The sequence below is a fragment of the Helicoverpa armigera genome, chromosome 6, assembly GCF_030705265.1.
Source record: "Helicoverpa armigera isolate CAAS_96S chromosome 6, ASM3070526v1, whole genome shotgun sequence".
Lineage (NCBI taxonomy): Eukaryota > Metazoa > Arthropoda > Insecta > Lepidoptera > Noctuidae > Helicoverpa > Helicoverpa armigera.
The window spans coordinates 8632740-8657441 of record NC_087125.1 but is presented as its reverse complement, the minus strand read 5'-3'; the positions used below and the strand labels follow the sequence as shown (position 1 = coordinate 8657441).

The window sequence follows — 24702 nt, the reverse complement described above, 5'->3', positions numbered from 1 at the left end:
CAGGAAATAATAAAAAAGCATATTTATTTAAAAAGTTTTATTGCAACAAGCATATCACAATCAAACAAGTTATACAAGGAAGTTAAATAATAATATCACTGTAGAATCCGATATAAAGTTTCTGATATTGCCTAAGAATAAATAAACTACAGCTACTTTAATTACAAGGTTTGTTTGACATAAATACCTGCCACATTATATTAATCTTACACATTTATATTATAAAAATGGCAATTTGAAGTTTTAATGATTACACATTTTCTAGCAGGATAACGAAACTATGACTTCGAATCCTCATAGCAGAATAAAATATATACGTTATACCTATATAATTAATGTGATGTTCATGAAAATCTACCAACATTTGTTCACCCTAATAAATGTCATCATCATATCAGCCCATTGCCTTCCATTACTGAACGTAGGCCTCCCCTTAATCCTTCATCAAATCGTAATAAATAAACCATAGAGGAAAATAGTGAAACAAATAAAATTCAACAATTCCGATCCATTCGTTTACATAAGTTAGCTATGCTAGCATGTTTCTACCGATTTTTTTGCTCATAACTTACGAAAATACACGACAATACAATCCGTATTCATGAATTCCATTGAGTCTAAAGGAAGGCGTAGTTACGCTGAAAAACGGTACGAATATTACGGTAAAAATATTATTTGCAGAGAAAATAAGTGAAATCCAAGAGATAGCGGATAATGCATTTTACCACTTATTATCTAGTAATCTTCTAAAAAAAACAAAGTAGTCGTGTGAGTTGTAAACGCATCATTTACTAGAGACGCAGACGCACACTAAGTAGTTTTAAAAATTGCGGCGAAAACTAAGTAGATGAAGAAAAACATTTAATTTCAAGACTTTGTCTGCCACGTCAGTTTTCACATACTTTAACTGGCAAATAATAGAAAAGTACCAGCAATTTGAGACTTCCATACCTTTTACATACTAAACCCTATTTATACGTAACAAAAATAAAATTTACATATTTATGTGTTTATACATAACATAAAAAACTCTATACAATATTTTGTAAACTAATAAATACACATGTTGTTTATTATTACATAAAACTTTCATTTGTATGTGCGTGAAATATAAAACGGAATCAAAGTAACAACCACTTTAACATAACTTATACATAAAGACATATTATAAGATAAAATAACATTGAATAAAACAAGGGATAAAATTGAATTATCATAATACGTAATAAATCTTAAAAGAAACTATGTATATACATATACTACAGTAAATTAATTAATATAATATATTACATATTTTATAGTTTCCTATATTAAAAATTCTAGCTAGCACACAGCTATGCTGTCTGAATGGAGTTTTTGTTTCTTTCCTTCACAAAAACATTACATGTTATCAACAAGAATTCACCATGCTTTCCTCAATAAACATGTATTTATATGTTTAGTTTATGTATTCCTAACACTTTTATACCAAATATCAAACCGATTCTTCCAAATTGATTGTTTTCCTTTATTAATTTCTTCAACGAATTCACTAACTTTGAGTATACCTACGGGTGTTTCCTAGCTTACTATTTCACATCTAAGCCGTAACATCGATCACAAACAACACAATCGGTCATATAGATAACGTCAATCTTAGGATATATTGATCATCTCACCTCGAACAGAACGCTTATTCATCGCGCTCTTATTCGTACCTAACAGGTTTCTTTAAAGAACTTAAGTCATCCAAGATGACAACTGTTATCTTGCTGCTCGACATTTATTTTATTGAAGATCGAATCCAAAAATTTCAGGTTAATTTCAGTACTTTTTTTTTCGATTTTATCCGCCTTAGTTTTGTGCTCTACCTCCATATAAATTTCAGAAACACAAACTATGTACTCACTTCTTCAAATCTATGATATATTGACAGATCTGAATAGATATTATATCGTTTTATTGTAACGAAAAAGCCCATTCAATAATTTGCAATTGCGGATAAAAGCCTGCTATTATAAAATGCATTACGATAAAAACTCCGTTTGTTTGAGAATATTTTCTTTGGTATTTTTTTATGTATAAAATTTTGTGATTAGCTCTCTGCAAGGCCCTTAAAAGTCTAAAAAACTAAAAAATCTAAGGATATTTCTTAACTGTTCTTAACCACGGTACTTTAGTTTTTAATTTTAATATAAAGTACATATTTAAAACTGGCAGATAAGATTAGTGTTGAAGCTTTTCTTCCATTGTTCTGACATGTCTGATACATAGACATTTATGTGAATAGCCACTTTTAACATTACATATTTTTTGTGACATTAGAGATTAAAAGTTTGGCCCTTCTTTAAAGTAATTCGATATATGTATATGGTAGACATGTACAAGGTTGCAGAGCACAGTTTACTCATGTTTTCTTATAAGTTACTATTTATCATATCGATAAAAATGTTTCACATATTCTTAAGTATATTCTTACGCCGACAACCCCTATAACGGCAAAGCTCCAATCCAATTCAATTCGTTAGGTATCACATTGATACTTTCCAAATATCGATATTAAAAATTATCCAAAATACGTCCAATCCAAACTCAACCTCAATAACATTGAAAAGCAAATACTCGCGATTAGAAATCGATCCAACCAAAGATCATGTAAGTATCTTACATGATACATAATTGAGATTGGATTCGGAACCCGATTAAAGTCTTATAGAACTATCCCACTGATGTTTACATATAAAATAATAGTAAATTAAGTATCATACGTTGACGATGAAGATGAGGCCAGCGTGCATCGCCACGGCTAGCTTGTGTTGCAGCTCGAAGGTGTGACAGAACTGCAAGGCAGTCACGTCGGACAAAGGGTAGCGCTCCGGGTACGCGTCGCGGGGCGTCGCCGACAACTTCTGTTGTATTTTCTGTTGGGATAACAGCAATTATTTAATTATTAAAAATATTTTAATTTTATGTCACGTCAATTTAGTTATATAAGACTTTTATTTGGCTCCAATTTAGTTTTTCCTGAGTTTATTCATGCTAGAAATGCATGTCTTTATTCTTGTGTCCAAGTTTAGATATGCATTTCTAGCAAGAATTAACTGATACGATTTGTCAACACGACAAAAGGTTTGTTGTAGAACAGCGCTCGAACGCGATAAATATCGTTTTAAAACATTAAAATACACACATCACAAAAAAACACTAAAAATATTTTGTTTGAATCGAGCTGGAGCCAGAAAGGAGGAGGAGAATCAATTTCATTTTAACCTTTCGTGTGTTTTAGACGTGGATCCACGCGAGACACAATTAATTTTCTATTGTTTTCTAATTAGCGGCATTCAATAGGTTAAAACATATTTAATTAGTAACAGCACATATAATGAAGAGATTGCTAAATTACTAAAATCCTTACAATTTTCCCAATCTACATTGAACCTTGTATATACGATAAAGAGTTGATTATCTATTAAAGTTTTACAGTTTCTACTACCTCCATGTTTTGGCATCTGTAGTTGAATAAGAAGGAAACTCACTCTATTCTTGATGGCGAGTTGTTTGTACTCGATGCCATACTTCTTCACCGACTCGCTGTATGTGGTCGGCTCTACGATCATAGACAGCTCATCGTTCTGCCGCTTCCGTTTAGTTCCCAGCGGAATCATCTCGATTAAGCCTATAACCTGTATTAAAAAAAAATCTAATTCATAACTGAAATTTTAATTCTATGGAACATCATTATACAAGGTGTTGATTTGCATTTGTGCAATATTTCAGGAGGAGGACCTAAAATACGTAAGTAATCGATTGGAATTACAGTAGACGGGAAATAGCTTGCTCTTATTGTCATTGTATTGTTGTAGTAGTAGAAGTGTAGAAGTGTAGTAGAAGTAACCCAATTTTATGAATGAAATTTATGAATGATCGTTGCGTATGCTTTGTGTTTGCGTGTGTGAGGGCGCAGCACGGTTTTAACACCAGTCACCCACGCGCCAAGTTTAAATACGGCTAGGTGACTTTGACGGAATTCCGAAAAAAAAATATTATAAAAAAAAACGGTCCAATTTTTTTGTGACTGAGGTATAAAAGTATAAGGTTTTTCTTTAATCCAGGTGGTTTTTTGTTTACCTGCTTGTGCACGTCGGGGTAGCAGGGGTGCAGCCTCAGCAGGCGCAGCAGCGGCGGCGCGGCGGCCGCCACGCGCCCGCTCCACGCGCACCCCGCCGCGCAGCGCGACCCGCCCAGCCGCCGCCCGCCGCCCCACCACTCCAGCTCGTTCACTGATTGGTTCACTACAAATATGAAGTAGAAAGCTTCATTAATAAAAGTGTACGAGGATATTAGAGGATTTTGGAGCATCATTTGGTGCTTAAGAATCGGCAATAACTAGGTGCTAGTGCCATATTGTAGGAAGTACTTTTTGAAACATACTAAGTATCTTTGAAATGGATGGATTGCCTGAAAGATGACATGAATAGGAAGGGAGTGAGTGTCAGTATGACGAGTGACGGGGGAAAATGGAAGAAAATGACATACTGCGCCGACCCCAAGTAAAATTGGGAACAGGGCAGAAGAAAGAAGACTAAGTATCTTTGAAAAACGCCGTGATTCATCTCATTTATCGAATGGCCCACTATAGAGCAGCTACACTGACAGTACATACCTAGACAGTCGTCCCCCGCCAGCATGGCGGCGGGCCAGTGCGGCGGGTGCAGCACGCGCGCGGCGGGCACGTGCGACTGCAGCGCGCCCGCGCCCGCGCCGCCCGCGCTGCCCGCCACCACCGCGCCGCCCGCGCGGAGGGTATATAGCAGCTACACTGACAGTACATACCTAGACAGTCGTCCCCGCCAGCATGGCGGCGGGCCAGTGCGGCGGCAGCACGCGCGCGGCGGGCGTGCGACTGCAGCGCGCCCGCGCCCGCGCCGCCCGCGCTGCCCGCCACCACCGCGCCGCCCGCGCGGAGGGTATATAGAGCAGCTACACTGACAGTACATACCTAGACAGTCGTCCCCCGCCAGCATGGCGGCGGGCCAGTGCGGCGGGTGCAGCACGCGCGCGGCGGGCACGTGCGACTGCAGCGCGCCCGCGCCCGCGCCGCCCGCGCTGCCCGCCACCACCGCGCCGCCCGCGCGGAGGGTATATAGAGCAGCTACACTGACAGTACATACCTAGACAGTCGTCCCCCGCCAGCATGGCGGCGGGCCAGTGCGGCGGGTGCAGCACGCGCGCGGCGGCACGATGCGACTGCAGCGCGCCCGCCCGCGCCGCCCGCGCTGCCCGCCACCACCGCGCCGCCCGCGCGGAGGGTATATAGAGCAGCTACACTGACAGTACATACCTAGACAGTCGTCCCCGCCAGCATGGCGGCGGGCCAGTGCGGCGGGTGCAGCACGCGCGCGGCGGGCACGTGCGACTGCAGCGCGCCCGCGCCCGCGCCGCCCGCGCTGCCCGCCACCACCGCGCCGCCCGCGCGGAGCATACCCGCGGCGGAAGGGTATATGTCCACATCTGATAAAGGAAATAAATGTTTTATTGTATTGTTAACTGCCAGTGGTTAAATAAAGGATAGCAGAAACGAGCGACCATAGACTGCCCCGCTATTCAGCCGGGCAACTCAGCTTGGAGTATTCCCTTTTCGAACGTCATTGTAACAAGACATGTTATAGTTTAACGCGAATGCGATTTTGCCGCGCTTTTGATTAATTTTAGTTAATTTTCATATCAAAACTCTTTCTTGTTATTTCCTTGTTAAATAAAACTGCCTTTGGTTCTTAAAAATATTATAATGGCTTCCTAGCCGTTCGATGGCCACGTTCCGTGGCGGCGGTTGTTCTACCAGCCTTAAACATACAATTAGCCAATTGCTACATACCTTCTATACAAGAGTTTAGAACGCGCTCATCGTGAAATGGATAAAATACTGTCATATTGTTGTCTGTGGTCCGCAGCAATGGCGAATCTCCATTTAGGTCATAGTATGCAGTCGTCCCATCCGCATATCCGACCACTACGTGAGAATGACCTTTTTGCTGAAAATTAATTACATGTTTACTATATATTTAGCCATTGTATTATTAAATATTTACATTGGTAAAAAAAAAATTAAAAGCCACATTATGGATAATTTTTTTTTTCTTACCATAGACCATTTGACGGCAGTAGCTTGATATACTTTTCTATTTTCATTACTCGCTAGCCTCAATTCCACTATCGGCTTAAGTTTATAAAATGGATTCTCCCTGCAAACAAAACAATATTTTAGAATAACCTGTTCAATAAATTAGTAAAAAATATGCAGGATATATTGAAATAATTACTTTTCCGTTATAGACGATGGATAAGGCACAGCGAAGATATAAGCTGCGCCGTTAGAGCAAGCTGCAGCTAATAAGCCTAGTCTATGCATTCGGCTCGGTTCGAGAGTGACGTCATCCGCATCCCTCGCTCCGGACGGACACCAGTCTATCGACCATATTGTCCCGAAGTCGTGTACAAGGCCTAATGCAAACCGTGGTTTATCCCTGAAATTAACAATACCATTTTGAAGAACATGCTAAGACAGCAAGGGAATATGAAGAAAATTATAGATAGATAATTCTTTATTGAACAGCAATATTAACTAATTATTTATTTCCAAATCCTTTTTGTTTTCTACAACGAATAAAGTTCAAGTTAAATAGAAAGAATGCATGGCAGAATGGTTGACTAATCCATCCTACCTCAAATACGACATACAACCCTAAATAAGGCTATCGTAGCTAGTTTTCAAGAAGAGAAAAATGAGCAAAAAGGAACACGTTTGTTGTATGGGAAAAATATTTATTTTATTATAGTTTTCAGTATTTGTTGTTGTAGCGGCAACAGCAATACATCATCTGTGAAAATTTCAACTCTCTAACTATCACGTTCATGAGATACAGCCTGGTGACAGACGGACGGACAGACGGACGGACAGAGGAGCGAAAACAATAGGTTTTACCCTTTGGGTACGAAACCCTAAAAATTAACCTACCTTACAACATCCCCGCAATCCCAAATTTGCAGCAATCCAGGACCGGAGTGGGTGACGTCGGCGCCCACACGCGGCGTGTCGGCGTCGCGATGCGTGGCCACGGCCAGGTAGTGCGACACTGCTGCTGATGTCGCGGGGGCCCAGCGCATGCACTGGATACTGGCGCCCACGAACATTACTACCCTGTCTAGGGATGACAGATGGTGTTGTTATACAAGGTGGTTGGAAGTTCCATGGAAATCATTGGGGGGGGAGGGGAATGACATGTGAAATTGTGAAATGAACTTTTCTACGACGAATTGATACTTTTTTTCTGTAAGTGGCATTAAATGGCTACTTTTTAATGGAAAACATCAAGTGACTCCTTCCGCGCTGTGGGTTAGCAGCGTGAGGGGAGTGTCAGACTCTTACTGACTACAACCCATCATTTATGTACCAGGGCTGCGGTAATTCTTTCAAACAATCCCGCAGCATTAAATGGCCACTTAGAAATATATTTATTAAAATTTTTGTGAACCCTTTAGTAGTTGAAGAAGTTACCTTTAAGTCTTTCAGCTTCAAGTCGTTTAAATGTCTTCCAATCATCAGTCTCATCGAACCTAACTTTGCAGGACTCTTCAACAGGTGGCATGAAGTTAACCAACTCATTTCCATTCACTTCCTCTATTTCACAATAACGCCACTGCGTAAATAGTTCCTCTTCTGTTAAATAAGTTTTAAAACTGCAATAAAATAACATTCATTATATATTTTTGAAAATATGACCAAGTTTGTTTAGCAAGGTAACAAAATTGCAATGGACTTACAATTCTTCAGCGCTTCTCTTCATATATTTACTAATATCCTTTATTTGGTATGGTATTCGACTTACTTTTGTGCTCTCTGAAATTTTAATTCAACATAATTATTATACAAAGGAGGCATATACCTCGGCATCTTTAAGTCGAATTTGAAAACGTCTTTTTACTTTTCATTGATCTTAATTTTGGATCACTGTAGTATTACGTTGCGTGTAGGACTATCAAAGCAAAAATCAAGATAAAATGTGAAGAGAAATTTCACTTTGAATATATATACTTACAACGTATATAACCTACCTTTATAACTTGAATCTGGTGAAAATTTCTTCCTAATAGGAGTCTCTTCGCGCTCCAGGTGTTCCTCGTCAGACACGTTAGAATCAACGTCCGACTCTTCAGATTCTTCGTCAGAACAGTTTTCTAACTTAACCGAATCATCAGAGTCTGATGCGTCAACCCATTTATTTTCTACGCATACATGATCCGTCAGTTCACTTTCAATTTCCGAATTGAAACCACATTTTGAACAGTGATAACTACCCTAAAGAAATAAAAACAAATAATTAGTAAGTGTAAATATAGGGAGAAATAATTTGATATTAGTAAAGGTTTTACAAAAAGCAACTTACATCTTCTAGGCAGTTCTTATACTTTTCTATCACGGTCTTTGCCCTGGAACGAAACGAACCAATGTAATAAAAATAATTTCGCATTCAAAAATAAACCTTGTTTATTTGAATATAAGTCTCACCTTTCAGCAGCCCTTCTACGTCCAGTCGGCGTGACTTCCAAGGGTTCCTCTTTCTTCATTTCTTCTTCCTTAAGGGCGAGCTGCTTGCGTTCCAAAGCATACTCCTTCTCTCGATGCATGGTCATATGCTGACTTTTGTATATAATCAGGTACTTATTGTTACATAAATCGCAAACATTTTTGTACATATCCGTTTCCTAAAAGTAAAAATATTAATCAAGCTTTTTAGCACCGAAACACATTAGGTAACATTTACTTTAACAGTTTTAGGTAAAACATAATTAATTGAATACCAATAAATTATACAAAATATGTATATCAATCATAAAACTAAACACTACACTATAGAAAAAAAAAACTTAGATATAACATTAATCCTATACCTCTAATTTTTAGGGTTCCGTAGCCAAAATGGCAAAAACGGAACCCTTATAGTTTCGTCATGTCCGTCTGTCCGTCTGTCCGTCTGTCCGTCTGTCACAGCCGATTTACTCGGAAACTATAAGTACTACAGTGATGAAATTTGATGGGAATATGTGTTGTATGAACCGCTACAAAAATATGACACTAAATAGTAAAAAAAAGAATTGGGGGTGGGGCCCCCCATACATGTAACTGAGGGATGAAATTTTTTTTTTCGATGTACATACCCGTGTGGGGTATCAATGGAAAGGTCTTTTAAAATGATATAAAGTTTTCTAAAAAACATTTTTCTTAAAGTGAACGGTTTTTGAGATATCAGCTCTCAAAGTCGTAAAAAGTATGTCCCCCCCCCCTCTATTTTTATAACTACGGGGTATAAAATTCTAAAAAAAATAGAGGTGATGCATGCTAATTAACTCTTTCAACGATTTTTGGTTTGATCAAAGTATCTCTTATAGTTTTTGAGATAGGTTGATTTAACTGTAATTTACGGAACCCTTCGTGCACGAGTCCGACTCGCACTTGGCCGGTTTTTTTAATTGATTTTATTGAATTTATCAGTATTTTTATTTCGTAATACCAACCTCTTCAGTTTTACCACAGGCTATGATATGAGCATAGAAGCCGACATAAGACACTCTGCTTTTACGGCACACCTTACAAACTAATTTGTTGTTCGCGTGGTGATACTCTTTCAAATAGCTTTCAACAACATACGGATTATTTAGGTCCTGAAAAATAAAACAATCATTACAGTCAAATTAATTTTTATACCATTTTCCCAATAATCCGCTAAGGCAATCTCTATTGTGTGCTTAGAAAAAAACTATACACACTTGTAGATTAAAGCATATAAATATGTTTTATTTGGATTTAAAATTATCAATGTAGGTTCAATACTTACTATAGGATTGTCTCCAACCGCCCAGGCAATGTTATAGTGTTCCTTCATCGCATGTTTCCGAAAAGCCTTTTGTGGCACTTTCTCAGCACATCTAGCACATTCAACAATTTCTGAAACGAAACCTTACTGTAAGTCGTGAGTTATTCTTCAAGCAGACACTTATTAGAATTTCTAGAATGGTCTGAATTCAGATGAACATAAAGGGGCAAAAATTGGCAGAGAAATACTTTTAATCGGGGTGTCGAATAAAATCGTGAGAAACAGCTATCTTGTACATTTGTACATCAATGTTTGACAATAGGTCATCTGCAAAAAGTAGCTATTCCTCACGAACAAGTAGCGGGACAAATCTACATAGTTATTAAACAAAATACTAATACAATATAGTTAAACAAATTCCATAACATACCGTGTTCCGAGTACACAGTATCGTCGTTGCTATATCTCTTGTCGCATACTTCGATATGATCCAGGTAGGACTTGACATACTTCCTCTTCAGTCCACAGCTCGTACACACCAAACCACCCAAGATCTTGGACAAATCGTACAAATGCTTTTGTACCATTGCAGAGTCTTCTTTATCCTGTAATGGACAATTGAAAAATATACCTCTAGATAGCTGATGAATATTATAATTCTATTAATTTTAAATGCATTGTATAAGTATTCAGCTCCATTCACAAAAATGTTCCCAAACATCGATTTCAAAATATCGATATGTAAATATCGACACTTGGGGCAGCACAAATATAGTGGTGGGATTGTCTTCTTCAGATATGATTGGAATAGAATGCAATTTATTGACATATTTGCGACATGAAAAACCGATGAAGCGGCATTATGTGACGCACTTTGCTATACGTGCATCGGCCGTATAGCTTCTTTGTTAAATCATTCCATCTGCAGACCACATACTAACAACAATTAAGTTTCAAGCTTTTGACCAACATATACCGTAATCAGCTTTGGCCAACGCCAACAGCCTAAATAAACGCCTATATGTTCTTCTGATATAAATATAAGCTACAAATAAATACTCACGATAGGTGTCTCCCCATCTACCCAGGCGATATAATGATGGTTCTTTTCTATATGTTTTATCCATAGAGCACTTTCAACCTTACTCGCACACACACCGCAAGTCAGTATCTCATCTTTGACTTTATTCTGACTGTATGAATCAATCCTGCTTGATGATGAAGTGTCTAACTTACTAGAGTCGAGTGGTCCCTGTAAAAGATATTTTGAAATTAAGAAATAGAATAAAAACCCGCCTTCTCAAGTCGCTGTTATAATAAACCGCTCTTAAGTGCCTTCCGAAAAACGGAAGTTGTCATGACAAGATGGTTACCCATCCACAGACAGGCCGCGCCAAGGAACTTTTAGGATCAATCAATCCACACGGCTCTGAGGTAGTCGACCTTCAGTACCTATCTTCAGTAAATTAAATATATGTAAAAACTAAAGTAGCTATGTATTGTCATGCTTACCGTATTGCACTCCTTTATATGTTGTACATAAACCTTGGGGTACTTTATAATTTTCTCGCATTTGTTGCACGTGAGGCCGCCAGCCTGCCTCGATACATCAAGGAGGTGGGATTTTACTGCGAGCTCGTCTTCCAAGTCCTGAAATAATTTAATATTATCACATTAGAGTACTACTCTCATAATATGATGAAATTCAGTCAAGAGGGATTTTAAATGAATGGACCAGGATAAAAAGCCTGTAGCCTCCCTGGATAATAGGGTATTCTAACACTGAAATAACTTTTTAAATCAGGCGCGTTCAAAACTTCAAACCAACAAACTCTTTAGCTTTACAATAATAGTGTAGATAAAAGTTGCAAGTTTTTAGAAGACAGTGCCTTGTTTTTTTTAAGAAATTCTATAAAATAGAAACATTTAGGTACCAGTGGTGTAGATCCGTCTCGCCACGCCAAATAGTCGTGTTCCTTGCCTATATGCTTGATCCAGTCTACGATAGGCACCTCTTGAGAGCAAACTCCACATTTCACCACTTTTCTCTCTTCCCCTTCGACTGGCACTTCGATCCATACATCAGTCGATTGAGTTGTAGTATTTAATGTAGTATTTAGAGTGGTATTAACTAACGAAATATCGGCTTGGCCCTAAAAATATTGTAAGTACTTATTAAACCTAAATTGTGATCTTCACAAATTAAATCCATTAGCCCATAAATTATTAAAGAAGAAAAGCCTCGATTGAGTTTGTTTGTGCGTTTGAATTTTCAGGTAGTTTATAAAATTGATACTGTGAGATATTCACGAGGATAGTTTAAGAATTATAGAAAAAGAGATGAGGCTTGTAATAGCTACAATGTAAGTACTTACAGTTCCATCACAGGTTTCAACGTGCGCCAAATACAATTTACCGCGTTTACGCACTAAGCCGCATTTGTGACAAGTCAAGCCTCCATACTCTCTAATTAGCTGCTTCAAATATTCGCACACTAATTCTTCATCGTCCACATTCTGAAATCCCAACAACATGTATTAGAAAAAGATCCTGCAAATCCCCTCAAAGGAAGTGAAAAATAAATGACAAATCACTAAGTAGTCGCTTTTTCGGTCCCTATGTCATTTTGTACGCTTAAATCTTCAAAACTACGCTAGCGATTATCATGCGATTTTTTTAATAGATAGAGTGATTGAAGACGAAGGTTTGCATGTATAACAACATACATTAAATATTGGGGAAATACTGTTATCAAGTGCGAAGCCGGGAAGGGTCTCTAGTATCATATAAAAGATCATCATCATCCTCCTGCCCTTATTTGGGGTCGGCGCAGCATGTTTTCTCCTTCCATACTTTTCTATCTGCCGTCATCTCCTAAGTAACATTCTTTCTAATTATAACCATAAGATAAGTTATATGAAACTTACTAAAGGTGTTTCTCCCTCGCGCCAGGCCAAATATGTATGTTCTTTGGCTATGTGGTTTAGCCATTCAGAGTCCGTCACATCGTTTTGACAAACACCACATTTTACATTTGCGGTTTCAGTAGATTCTTCCACGGTTTCGTTTTGAATACTTGAACAGTCAAGTTCAATAGTGGTTGAGGTTTCATCCAAGGATGTCTGAAAACATCATAACAGACTTCGTCAGTTTCGATATTGATACGAAAATAGATAATATTGATTTCTGACACTTACGCGAATATACATAGACATTTAAATAAAACTACTTTTACGGATTTTATCGCAATTAAATAATATTAGAACTTTTTTTAGAAATAAAGTGGCATGTACGGTCAGCAATAATAGGTATTTTTTTTATTTTAAAGGTATTAATGTACTTTTGCTGCCGAATATACTTCTATATCAAGTCTCACACAACAATGGCTTAAAATTGACGTTTGATATTTTCAGTTTATCATAGAAATTTCTACTCACCCCAGTACCGTCGCAAGTTTTCACATGGGCTAGATACAACTTCACACGGCTGCGAGACAAGCCACATTTGTAACAAGTCAGCTTTCCATTTATTCGAATAATATTCTGCAGGTGCTGCCTCACGTCTGATTCGTTTTCCACATTCTAAAAACCGTGAAAACATTTGAATTACACTTGTATGTATCATATTTCATCTTATTTCCAAAACTAAAAGGATTTTTTACATTTTGAGCTTTATTTCAAGTAGGTAAAGTCCGTAGAGCAAAATGATATGATTATTATCTGCAAATACTAAACAAATTACTTACTAAAGTATCTTGTCCATCAATCCAAGCCAAGTAGTTGTGGCTCCTACCGCTATGTTCTAGCCAATTGGAAGACAACAGGGTTTTCTGACAAACACCACAAGTTACTTTCTCATCTGCTACTATTCTTGATTTGCGCGCAGGCTTCTCTGGTTTTTGATTTCCCTAAAAAAAATAAGTTAATTAATAAATAAAATATATAATAATATACAGACTGCAAAAAACTTGCAATATGTAGTTGTGACTCTCGATAAATTGTTCTATTTCACTTTCTAAGTATTAAAAAATAAAATTCATACCTTATTCTGAATGCAGTATTTAACATGTTCTATGAACCGATTTAATTTTTTAAATTCCACGTTGCATAAACTACACTTCAGTAGGCCAACCGATTTAATTTTTTCTTTGAGTTTTTTCTTCAATTCGGGGTCATCTAAATTCTGTAACAACCAAAAATTACATTAAATAATTAATACGTAACTAATGTGTTCGCACAATTCTTGGCAAACTGATCGGATCACGTCGATGTAAAAAAAAGTAATAACTAATAACCCATCGCATTACAGCTGTTTGACTGAAACACACTAAAACACTTAAAACACTACGCAAAACAGACGACACACGTAAACACCCCATATCTGTGTATTTTTTAAGAACACGACCCTATTCAGATCTAGGCTAGGTAAAAGGCAATTTCTTGCTCTTAACTTAAGAAAGAACACATTGAAATCAAAGTCGGTACCTAATAAAACAAAAAAGAAATTAATAAAATGCCACTCACAAGGGTAGTACCCGCCTTCCAAGCAATTAGATCATGCTGAGTTTCAACATGGCTCTCCCATTCCGCTGCAGAGAATATGCCGTTGCATACCCCACACTTAATTTTCTTCTTAAGAGATGGCTCACCACTAGTTATCGATATTGATGACGATAATTTGCGCTTCTGAAATTGAACAAAGTCGTTTCATATAAAGATTGCACGAGGATACAAGAATGAAACCGAGACAAACTGCATGCTGAGTGTTGTATCGCCAAGAAAAAGCAGGGGCATTCAAAGCCGAAGCTCTAAAAATGTACACACACCTTGCTGTGAACATCACTTGTCATAGTTGCCTCTGACGACTCTACCGCGCAATCAGACTAAAAAAATAAAAATAAACTTAACATACATGCAATTAAAAAGAAAAAAAAAACAGTATTGTTGCAATTTTCTTAACTTACTGTTGAATTAAGACGCGATGTGCTCTTGCTGGGATTAATGCAGTCACTTTCAGATGCAGTAGCTGTCGCAGCTTCGACTCTTTCGTTACATTCAGTATTGGAAGATTTATCTGAATCTTTTATGTTCACACTTTTGTCTAGTTCCGCTTTATCAACCTCACCTTCATCCATAACTTCTATAACATCAACTACATTTAAATTAGTTGTAGATTGAGCTTGATCGATTTCTTTCGGCGAATTTGCTTTCGGCGAAGTTGCTTTCGGCGAAATTGCTTTCGGAGAAATTGCTTTCGGAGAAATTGCTTTCGGCGAATTTGCTTTCGGCGATTCATTATTCAACACAGACACTTGTGGAGTATCCACAGCATCAGCATGTTTCGAATCATGAGTAATATGTCCAGGTTCTAAGGATGGCACAGCATCATTATCACAATTATCTAAATGATCCGAATATTCTTTAGAATAAACATTACAACAAACATTATATGTTTCATCGTTTTCATCAGTCTTCTCCTCTGTATCTACTAACGTTTCGTTTTTAACCTCTATCTCATCATTGTAAATGGAAAATATTACATCCATGTCACAATTTGCTGTGTTATGGCGCCAGAAATGTATATGCTCATACAAATTATCACTATCGTAATAAGATAGGTGTCCAAAATCAAAACATAAACAAAACTGTTGATTTTGATTTGGTGTTAAAATGTTTACTGCATGGAGTGTGTACTCCTGGGCATCATCTACGATGATTGTCTCAGTCTTACGTATTATAGATGTGTGCGATTTAGTTGTCTTCACAGGATTACGCCTAGTGTAAGTTTTCATAACTTTGCAATCACTAGTGCGTACACTATCAATATTTGTTCCACCAGGCTTTTCAACACCTTGAATGCATAATTTTGATTCAGTCGTATTAATATTGGAATTTATTGCTTCTTTCCTCATTACATCATTCTTAAGGGCCAGTTTAGTTTTCTTTTTATCAGTATATATGTGAGAAAATTTCCTTAAATATGCAGCTATCTCCTTTACTTTGTCTATTTTTTTATCTGCATTGCTATCTGAGAGATTTTTGGTTTCAATTAACATACTAGCCAACTTGTTTTCTTTTATTTGAGTAGATTTGTTTTTTACACTGCAATCTTCATCAAAACTTTGTTTTAAATTACTACTTTCCTTGCGATTAGATTTCATTTCAGTGTTTAGATTTACACTATCTGTCTTAGTTTTTTCAATTACTGTTTCTTCTTGCTTGTCAGATTTTCCTTCATTATTATTATCGCATCTACATTCAATTCCAGGAAGAATTTCCTTTTTATTAGACGCTACTTCGTCATCTATCCGTCCATTACAAATTTCTGTTGTCTTTGAATTTCTATCAATAACGAGAGCGTCTCCATTTATATCAAGATCATTAACTAATTTCAAATTTGCAGGTGTATTGTCTTCTGCATAACTGTCATGACCATTCATTTGACAATCAGGTAGTACGTCAGTTACTATAATTTCATTTGAGATTTTACTGACTTTGTCACATGATTCCTTTTGTGGAGGGGAATTCCCACCTATGCCTATCACTTCTTTTTCGGTATCAATCCCCTGTAAAAAATCACTAGGTGTAGGATTTGTTGGTATGGATTCATTACTAAGCTTAGGATTTAATTTATTTACCTTCTCTTCACTTCCAAGTTTTTTTGAATGTGATATCTCATAATTATTTAAATGTTTATTATTAAGATTTTCTCTGTAAGCATTATTCATTTTTGTGTCAACTATACTACTAATAGTAACTGGAGTGAGTGTATTTGTATTTGAAAACTGGGTGCTTTTGAGCTTTCTAAGTTCTGACAGAGCAATGGTTTCTTCAGAGACTATGTTTATTTTAGGTGCAAGCTTAGGGGCAGGATTTACCATTTCAACATCATTAGAAGAAATATAAGGAGAATTTCTGCCTGTTGCAATCAATTCTTTACTGCAAAGATCCTTTAACAAGTCTTCATTATATGCTCCATCCACGTTATCTACGCTATTTCCCATATCACTGGGAATTTCATTAAGTGTCATTTTATTATCTTCTTGTATTTTATTTCCATCAACATGTTTATCTAAGTACCCTTCATCAGTTTCAGACACACTTATATGTTCTCCATTTAGAGTGGTGTTATATTGATCTAGACCTGCCGTGTAACATTGTTCCAGAATATCAATTGAGTCAGGTACACCTGCACCTTTGTTATTCACTTCAGGAATCAAAACAGGAGTTTGTGGCTCAACTGAATCAGTTGCCATAAAAGTCTCCTCTATATTATTATTGCTTAAAAGTTCAACTTCACCTGCAGTTACATTTGCAACGGTGGGAATAAAAGTTGGGCTCAAAAAAACCGACTTCATCATCAAACTCGCAGTTTCTAAAATTGAAGTATCAGATGGTTTTGGACTATAGGTTGATGCAGGTACATTTTCTGCACTTGATATTTCAGAATCTGGAAAAGAAAGTACTGCAGGTATATTCATATAAATATAAATCCGTGGGAACAAAATAAAACAATACTTACTTGAGAAACTGTTTGTGTTCACATCCGGAGGGATTATTTGGCTTGAATCTGCGTTGTCTATGTTGATACCCAGTTTTTTCAAAATGTCCGGAGTTAGCACAAACACTTCCTGTTTGTCCTTACTGGGTTTCATTTTTTTTGGATGTTTGGAATGAAGACTTTTAGTATCCATTTTAAATTCGTATATTTTTTTATTAATGTCATTTAAACATTAAACTTTTTATGTAATTCTTAATATAAACCTAAAAAATTAATTAATTATAGCTATGCCATTTAAATAGTGCAAATTTTCTAAACTGTAATTGCTATAATATAATTAAAATTATTTGATTAAAAAATAAAACTGGGTACTATGTATGAATTACATAATTTTAAATATTATTGCAGTTCCTGTATTTTTTTTATTTTAAACGTAATATGAAATAGTACAAACGAGTTCAAAATATAAATGGATTAAAATAAATAAAAAGAAAAAACGAAACACTCCTACCCAGAATCGAACCGTGGTCATCAAAATCAATGATCACAGGTGTTCTTAACTGAGCTAAAGGAACCGCTTTGCACACTGTTGTAATTTGCGTTGCCTTTACATTATTTTTGAGATAGTTAGAAAAAAAAAACATTTTTTGACCTTAAAAAGTTGTTACAACTTACGAATTACAGAATTTAGTCACTCCTTACTGCACAGCCTACATCTTGAAAAATCTTGACATCACATTTACACACGATTGCCTTTGGTTTATATTTATTACACTATGATAGGCTTCGCTCCAAGGAAATTTAATAAGGATTTCACCTCCGTTAATTGTTTCATTAGACAGATCACTTATGCGTCGCAAAATTAAAACGAATTCGCGTGAAAATGGAAAATCGTTGAGGTTATGATCGTTCTCATCGCTGATCCCAAGTCAACTTTTTGCAAAGTATACTGTAGCATGTTAGTACTCCGTTAAGTCTAACGCAATAGAGTTCACTTTCGGTATGAAATGCTATATGTAGCTGCATTAACAAAGTGGGTAATATAAGCTTAATCTGTTCAACAGATGGCGTTAACTAAAAAAATAATTTAAATACTAATATACTCTGTGGTCGCAACATTGATAACAATAAAGGTGAGAACAATAAGAACCGGTACCTTGGACCCTGTGCCCGCTATCGGTGGCAACCTATTTTTTATATTTTTAAATGTTTTTTATTTTTATATTTAATATTTAAAAATGTAAATAATATGTTAGAAAATAAATAAATGATGACAATAAGGTGAGAACACACATGTCTGAGTGACCCTAGTTAAGTATATTACATCTATGCCCTAGCTAGACAAAATAAAAATAGTAAACTTAAAACAGTCTCTAAAAATATTAACTCTGCATGGTTAGTTTATAAACTAGAACCATTCATAATATTGCGCAGTTGAATAGAACGTCTAGGGGGTGTCCTACACACAGGGGACTACAGGGAAATTATTACATCAAGAAAATCGTCAGGGTATATGTGTTCTGTGAAGAAAATCTGCGCGCTATGCCAGTTAATTAAAGTTCATAATTAAAAAATCATAAAGCTGTGGCACTGGCATAAAGCTGTAACCTGTGACTGAATATGAACTGAACGGATTTTTACTATGTAGCCGAATGGGAATGTTGTCACTTGTTACTTTAATGTATGGCCACAATTTTCAAAACACATTCTGAAAATTGAGGAATGTTCCTGACTTTGTTCTCTATACCCAACCTATATAGTGAGATTCTTGGTTTAGGTACGTCTATGATATGCCTAAAGCTTTGGTTTCCTAGGAAAGCGGTGCCGTCATATAGCGACCGTAATACAGCGGTGAAAGACATCACCAGAACGTTGTCTATGTAAACAAAATGGAGCGGTTTCCTAGAGAGCGGTAACTGACGCCGTAACTTCAAAAAGCGGTGCCGCCATTTGCATGACGGCCGTCTTGACGGTGTCAGATAGTTTGGTGAACGTTTTATTGAAAGCGGTGAAGCTTTTTTAATACGTATTTGTGTTTTTTTTTTCGGAACAACGTCAAAAATTTGTTACAACTCTTGGAGCAGCGGATCGACGAAATTTTAATAGATTTCGTTCGAAACCACGAAGGCAATATCTAACATAAAAAGTAAAGATTATAGAAAAGTCAACTAAAACAGAATTGGTGTTGTGAAATTTGAGAAATATTAAATAAAACAGGTTAGTAAGTATGATACAACTAACAAAAAGTTCATGACGGTGTGTTAAAACGGCCGTGGAACTTTCCACATGTAATCACCGTAAAAACGACCGTCTATTTGCGTCCGTAATAAGACGGCCGCTATATGACGGCACCGCTTTCCTAGGAAACCCAAGCTTAAGACCTCAGTGGGTTACATATAGGGTTGCCATCTCGAATTTCGCCAAACCCGGACAAACATTTAAAAAACCCGGACATTTGGCGTGAATCGCATTTTTTCCCCGAACAAGTACGATTATTTTTGTAATCCATTTACTATTAACATATACTTAAATTCAATGAGGTGCTTCCTTACATGAAAAGTGTCCGGGTTTTCCCCGGACACCTCTTGAAACCCCGCCCGGACGGCCCCCGGACGGCCTCCAAACGAGGACAAATCCGGGGAAACCCGGACGGATGGTAGCCCTAGTTACATATGAAAGAAAGACTAGGCGGTATAGTCGAAATACTCTAGCCTACATAAAATAAAAAATCATCCCTGTCTATTTATCTATGGTCTTATCGTGGGTGGCATCGATATATATGTACTACGTACTAGATAGAACGTTCCGAACAAAAAGCTTACCACACTGAACTGCAGTGCAGACTATGCAGTGCCCAAAATGGCAAATCAGAGCGATTTTGACGCCTGCGTCAGATGGATGTCTATGAAACGACAATTAAAAAATAGAAAATACATATCAAGGTATAAACTTACACATATAAACTATTCGAGAGTCAAGTTAGTAAAATTACACGCTGTTCATGCTATTACAACGCTTGTATATCATACTTTTCATTTATAATTCAATTTTACAAATATGCATTAATTTGTTCCCGCCCGCCATCTTAAATTATGGATTAAGAAAATCGTGCAGAAACAGATGTGCCATAAAACTGGCAGTAGGTAAAATATCAATGAAAACAGACTTCACTTTGTCATGGTATGTTCTTACTTTCAAGAAAAAATAATTAAATTCGCGAAAATTTGTGATATGTGTGATGCCCTCTTAAGAAAAAAAAACATCGTAATTAATATTAAAAACTCTAAAAATAAGTTCCTGGTTTTAATATATTACATGATTTTGCATTCAATTAGATATAAATAAACTTTTTGATATATTACATGATTTTGAATTCACTTAGATATAAACTTTTTGAGTAATGAAAAATGTAGGCAAAATACGAGCGACACTTCAGCAATTAACATCAATGAGGATGACTACATGTCACAATACGTCAACGAGATGTCAACAGACGACATAAGCGGGTAAATTATTTGTATGGATGTTCTTGTCTATCGCTAGAATATATGTCAATGGTGGGTGGGTTGTGTCAGGGGTGACAATCTTAATAGTGGCAAACGAGAAAACGTATCATTATAGGTCTGCAAAATGAAGTGAGACAGTAAATACATTGAGGTCCTTACATGGAAGTGTCATTTTAATTTGGTAGTATTATAATGTAAGATATTAAAGAAACTGAAATATAGATGGCGTTATTTGTAATGACGATGATGCGCGATTGCGTAGTAGTTATGCTTAGGTGTGTAAGAGGGCGCTATCACATCTTTTATTGGTTCTACTCTTACCCTATCTTTTTTTTCAGCTAAAATAAAAAAATAAATAATAAAAATTTTGAGTTGCATATTGAAGCAATTACTAAAATTTAATGTTTATTATCAATTAGCCAGAAATAAAATAAAATTCAAGAATTTATTTTCTACTGGCAACATTAAATCCATTTTCTACATGCAACATTATGCAAAATTGTCAATCAAACAAATTTGGCTGCCGGTTTGCGCTGAAGTGCTTTTCGGTGTCTTGTTTGTTTTTCCAGATTTTTATCCCTATTAGTGCTTTATCCACCTAAGTCCGTTAAGTTGAGCCTCTGCTCCTTCGGCCGTGTCGATTTTGTGCTTGAGGTGATCGAAATCTTGTGAATTTTGTGCTTGAGATAGGACTCGTTGACCCGTTTTGTGATAATTAATATTTATCATGTCTAATAGAAAGTGTTGTGTTCCCGGATGTACAAATGGCTTAGGTAAGCATTTATCAACATCCTTAAAACAAATAGTCGTCATTTTGTCACGACTCCACTGAATTCTAACTTGTTACCCTTTTTTTCAGACACTACGGGGTATTTACATAAATTCCCTAATCCAGATAAGGATAGGCAGCTATTTAATACATGGGTCTTTCATATTGGTGGTGACATTTTGCAACTTGAAAATAACCATATTTTCAAATACCGCCGCGTCTGTAATGATCATTTCGAACCAAAATATTGGTGCCGGAATAACCGACTTGCCAAAGGAGCTGTACCTACAAAAAACATGCCAGGTTAGTTTTAGTAAAATACCCAAATTAAGGTACCTGTTTACCTTAAAGAGTACCTAAGTCTCAAATTTCTAGAGTTGATGTTAGAAAGAAATAAACAGTCATGTTATTTGAGTTTAAAGTAAACTTTCCAAATCACAAAATGAAAAGCTGCAGTAAGTCTAAAACATCTGAATAGAGATTTCTTTGGAGCCACAATTTCTGTATGTACGCAGTATGTCATACAAGAGTTTCTATATTACATTTCAAAATTTACTATATTTATAATTCATATTATTTTATCGTTGTTTACAGGATTATCTTGCTCGAAATTCAGCATTGAAAAAGAGCACTAAGACCTCTTCAGATTTCAGGACCGTCTACATCAAAAGGTATATTTTATCATATACATATAAACAAGCAATTCATTTTATACATACATACATACATTTACATTACGTATGTACTAGCTTCCACTTGCGGCTTCGTCCGCATGGTGTATTGATAAAAGTGGCCTATGTCTTAATCCAGGGTATCACCTATCTACATACCAAATTTCAACCAAATCGGTCCAGCCATTTTTGAGTGAAGTTATTTCAAAGATCATTTATTCCTACAAATTAGGCTGAAATTGAGTAACTTGAATGTCACATTTACCAAAAATCCTTTGCTATTTTAATTTGTTGTAATACTTAAATAGCACTGCATTACACAATTTTGGTACCCTCTTGACTGAATGAATAGGTAATGAATCATAGATCAAATGTTCCAAACATAATATGTGGTATCCATAACGTCTAGTTTTCAAGGTACATGTCAATTATGATTTCTACTACTCTCACTTAGGCATACAAAACCATTACCATGTCTGAAATAATTTACTTTTGTATTACTTTGTTTTGTTTAATACTTGTTTCTTTTCAATAATGTCAACATATTTGTGCATAATATGCACCCATGCGGACAGCATATAGTGTAATTGATAGATAGACACTAGCAATAAATGATGTAATAATAACATATACTAATCACTGAATATTATTATTTACAGAACCTGCGCATCTACATATACACTCACAAGGTTCAATTGAAGATGTACAAATGAAAGAGAATCTTGGTGAGTGATCCTACATACAAGCATTTAATCAGCAATTATTTTACACATATTCTGTCCTGGAACTCCTTCATGCCCGGATAAAATGTAGCCTCTCTCGATAAATGTGCTAATTTACCTTAAAATCATCTTAAATTGAATTATTTTTGTTGTTCCTGAGTTATAATTTTGCAAACAATTAAAGTAAACTAGCCTCTCTATAAACCTATCCCTTAAGACAAGAGTGATTGATGAAATACAGTTTGTTAAATTACATTTATATGTCATATGCATAAGTCCTAAAATGTTAACATCCTTATCACTACATAGTATAAAACAAAGTCGCTTTTTCTGTCATGTGTCATGTTGTATGTCCCTATGAACGCTCAAATCTTTAAAACTACGCAACGGATTTTGATGCGGTTTTTTGTAATAGGTAGAGTGATTCAAGAGGAAGGTTTTATGTATAATAACATACATTAAATACTGGGAAATACTGTTATCCCGTGCGAAGCCGGGGCGGGTCGCTAGTTGATATTATAAACTATATAAAAGAAAAAGTAACTTTGTCTAGTAGTGGGCTGGCTTTAATTAATTCAATATGATTCAAATAATGGTTACTCAATATGAACTGCTACATTCATGATGATGGTAATGATCATCAGCTTAATTGGTTTGTATATAATAGGCACACATTTCTTACCAAATATGTTAATGACCTTTCAGATCCTGTCACTTCAGAATCTCAGTCTGTACACAGTGATAGACAGCCTCATAGTGAAGAAGAAAATGTTGAGGTGGTGAAAGATCTTGGTAAGCAACACAATTGTAATCAAACTTAATAACTTCAAAGCTGAGTTTGCTTGTTACACTCACTATCATGGTTTATTAACTAGGTACTGATTTATAGATTTAATACATATTTCAATCATGGGATACTTTCACACACAACTAGCTTTGATGCTATCTCACTCATATGTACTCTTAAATTCTGCAATTTTTATTCATATGATTCTTATTATTTTTTCAGTGCATCGCAAAGTTAAATGTGTTAGTAAGAAGGCGGTAAAACAGGTTGCTGTTACGAAAACTGAGCGTGCTCTGTATCAGAAAATGCTGCAAGTTGGTGTGAAACTCAGCAAATGCCGTAGCAAGGTTAAAAAGCAGGCAATCAAGATCAAGGCCCTGCAAAATATTACTACAAACCCTCAATTTTAGAAACTCTAGACAAAATGTCTAGCACATCAAAAATTTTAACTTTGCTGCAGTTCAGGGAGCACAAAAAGGAAAAAAAAGGCCGGCGTTTCACATTAGAGGAAAAAATTGTAGCTTTGACTATCCTCAAGCAAAGCCCAAAAGGATACAGATTCCTGAGGAAAATCTTTATCCTGCCATCACGCCAAATTTTAATAAAATTAATTAATATGGCAGATATAAATGCTGGTATCAATAAAAATTTGATGGCACAAATAAAAAAAGCCACACTTAAAATGAAACCAGAGCACAAATTATGTGTGGTTCTTTTGACGAAATGTCACTAAAACCGAATGTGGCATACAATGAAAGGAAGGACAGAGTGAGTGGGTTTGTAACCAATGGGCAAGAGACACTGCCTGAGTATGCAGATCATGCGCAGGTATTTATGATAAGAGGACTTATAAAAAATTATAAGCAACCCGTTGCATACACATTTTCTCAGTCTGC

The 24702-nt window shown here is 36.3% G+C and overlaps 1 protein-coding gene across 1 annotated transcript; it reads right to left on the bottom strand.

The window, feature by feature from the left end:
* Positions 1–20: 20 nt before the first annotated feature.
* On the bottom strand, positions 21–18372 carry LOC110379419 (uncharacterized protein). Its single transcript, XM_064035080.1, has 30 exons — positions 18027–18372; positions 17373–17614; positions 14815–17300; positions 14677–14733; positions 14375–14536; positions 13893–14033; positions 13597–13758; positions 13289–13432; positions 12779–12973; positions 12227–12367; positions 11786–12004; positions 11364–11501; positions 10915–11103; positions 10282–10456; positions 9873–9982; positions 9553–9699; positions 8546–8742; positions 8424–8466; positions 8092–8335; positions 7801–7876; positions 7535–7716; positions 6995–7181; positions 6300–6503; positions 6122–6221; positions 5855–6011; positions 5327–5490; positions 4643–4793; positions 4108–4271; positions 3516–3662; positions 21–2900 (listed from the first exon to the last, which is right to left on the bottom strand). The coding sequence occupies exons 2-30, from the start codon at positions 17542–17544 to the stop codon at positions 2742–2744; spliced, it is 6813 nt and encodes a 2270-aa protein (XP_063891150.1). The 5' UTR covers positions 17545–17614; positions 18027–18372; the 3' UTR covers positions 21–2741.
* Positions 18373–24702: the final 6330 nt, after the last annotated feature.